Source organism: Emiliania huxleyi (assembly GCF_000372725.1).
Source record: "Emiliania huxleyi CCMP1516 unplaced genomic scaffold EMIHUscaffold_800, whole genome shotgun sequence".
Taxonomy (NCBI): domain Eukaryota; phylum Haptophyta; order Isochrysidales; family Noelaerhabdaceae; genus Emiliania; species Emiliania huxleyi.
Genome location: NW_005196019.1, coordinates 1,650 through 3,855, shown reverse-complemented (window position 1 = coordinate 3,855; position 2,206 = coordinate 1,650). Strand labels below are relative to the sequence as shown.

Sequence of the window (2,206 nt, the reverse complement as noted above, 5' to 3'; positions counted from 1 at the left end):
CCGTGAGGGCGGGCCGGAGTTGTGCGCGGGTCCGGAATACGCCGCGGATGCGCCCGAGTGGCGCGGGAGGGGAGCCGCGCCCCCCCCCGAGTGTTTCGTCTTTGTGTGGTCGCTGGAGTGATCTGAGGTTGTACGGACTTTGAAAGACCGATGGGAGCGGCGTGTGGATTTGAGGTTGTACGGACACACTGGCATGACGCGTGATTGTGATGAACTCCCCTCCCTCCACCCGCGACCCGGCAGCACACCCTGCACGCTCCCATCGGATGGGTTCCACCCCGCTGATCAGACAGGGCGCGGGGCGAGCCACATCATCACCGGCTCGCGGCAATAAGGACACTCTCGCATCAGCTCGGAGCATGGACCGCAAACGCACAAGTGGCTGCACGGCACCGCGAGGTGAGACTTCGGCCGCTCGAAGCATATGATGCACGACGTCTCTCCCCCCATCTGATCGATGTTTTTCCGTTCAATACGTCTTTTTACGAAGGGTATAAACCAAAGCGACTCAGCGCTGAGGCGTCCTAGAAGCGGGCGCCATCTGCAAGAGAAAATTTTGTTTCATCTGGTTCCAAATGCGTCGAGTTTTCAATTACATTTTGCGATCTGTGATCTGTAAAGAGTAAACATACTACCGGTACTACTGTTAACGAGATACTGAGGTCGGCCTTGGACCACTTTTTTCGATATTGGTGTATCTTTTCAGCACACCAGCTGACACCAGCAGCGCTTCGAGGACTGAGCAGTGACCGGAGTGACAACAGTGAGAGACTCAAAGCTCAGTGCGCACGCGCGGCCACCTCCACCCACTTGGGCTCCGCGCCGCGCTCGACGACGAGCGCGTGCTCTGCGAGGTTTACAGTCGGACAGACGTGGCGCGGGATGAGGAGCAGCGGCGTGCCGCGCGGCGGTGGCGGCTCGCTGCTCGCCATTGGCAGGTGCTCCTCGCTGGGACCCAGCGCCTCGAGCTGCGGCACCTCCAACACGCGCGCGACTGGGCTGCCGGCCTCGCAAGCGAGTGCCTTGGAGCCCGCGTCGAGCGTGACGACGCACGGCTGCCCCGGCGCGCTCCACGGGCGAGGGTGCGATACCACGCGCGATAGCACGAGCGCCGCGGGCAGGAGGCCCAGCGCCTCGCCGCCCTCCATCTCCTCCGACATGCTGTCGTGGAAGACGACCGTGCCCGGTGAGATGCGATGCGTCGGCGCCTCGTTGACTTTCTCGCCGTAGTAGCGCAGCGCCTCGAGGCAGGTGGGGGTGCCCGACGTGATCACCTCTTCCACGGCGATCCCGCGAGACCTCAGCGTGCCCACCAGCACGTCAAGGGAACCATAGACCTTGTCGGCCTCCGAGCGGCGCTTCTCGGCAGACTCGTCTGAGAGGTGGCCTTCATAGTAGTGCAGCCCACGGAAGCGAGCTCCAGCAGCCGTCGCGATGGCGGCAATGTCGTCGGTCGCCTCGAAGGGTACACCGGTGCGATCATAGCCGGGGTTGATGTCGATGAAGATGTCAAGAGAGCCGGGCAGGCGCGGCGCGGCAGCGGCGTCCTCGCAGAGCACCCCGAGCCGCACCTCCGGAAACTCATCGGCGAGGTCAGCGAGCTGCTTCAGGCTGGGGCCGATGAGCGGGTACGCCAGCAGCACGTCGCCGTCCGTTATGGCGCGCCCTCGCAGGACACCGCACATGAGGCGCGCCTCCCTCACAGTGGCGCACTTGAAGTGGCGAACCCCGGAGGCGACACACGCTTCGTAGACGGGCGCCATCTTGGTGGTCTTGAGGTGCGGGCGCCAGCGTGCGGCGTCACCACCGCAGTGTGCGAGCATCGTGGCGAGGTTGTGCTTCACCTGGTCCATAAACACCACGAGCTGAGGCGAGGGTATCTCGGCGCGGAGCGAGGCGGGTAGCAGCTCCTCGTACGTGCCGCGATCCAGCGCCCCGAAGGGCTCGGCTGACTGCATCGCCACCCGTACCCCCAAGGCATGTGGCGAGTACAGACACGCCTGCTATTCACAGCACAACGTCTCACTTGGCGGCTTCGGGCAGTGAAAAGCATCCCTTTTCCGGACGGACCCCCTGGTGTGAAAACGTGAGGCGTGGTCAACAACTCAGCGCTGAGGCGGCACCCGGAGCAGCACACGCTCACCTAGAATCCCTTTCTGGCCCTCTGCGCTCGCAGCGACTCGTTGCGCCGAGGCGGCTCGCTGCC

The 2,206-nt window shown here is 64.0% G+C and overlaps 1 protein-coding gene across 1 annotated transcript; it reads right to left on the bottom strand.

Annotated features, from left to right (window-relative positions):
- Window positions 1-285: 285 nt before the first annotated feature.
- Window positions 286-1,958, bottom strand: EMIHUDRAFT_249598 (hypothetical protein; the record flags this gene model as incomplete). The annotated part of the gene is made up of 3 exons (XM_005759261.1): window positions 286-524; window positions 679-738; window positions 791-1,958. The coding sequence occupies 3 exons, from the start codon at window positions 1,956-1,958 to the stop codon at window positions 286-288; spliced, it is 1,467 nt and encodes a 488-aa protein (XP_005759318.1).
- Between the last annotated feature and the right edge of the window lie 248 nt (window positions 1,959-2,206).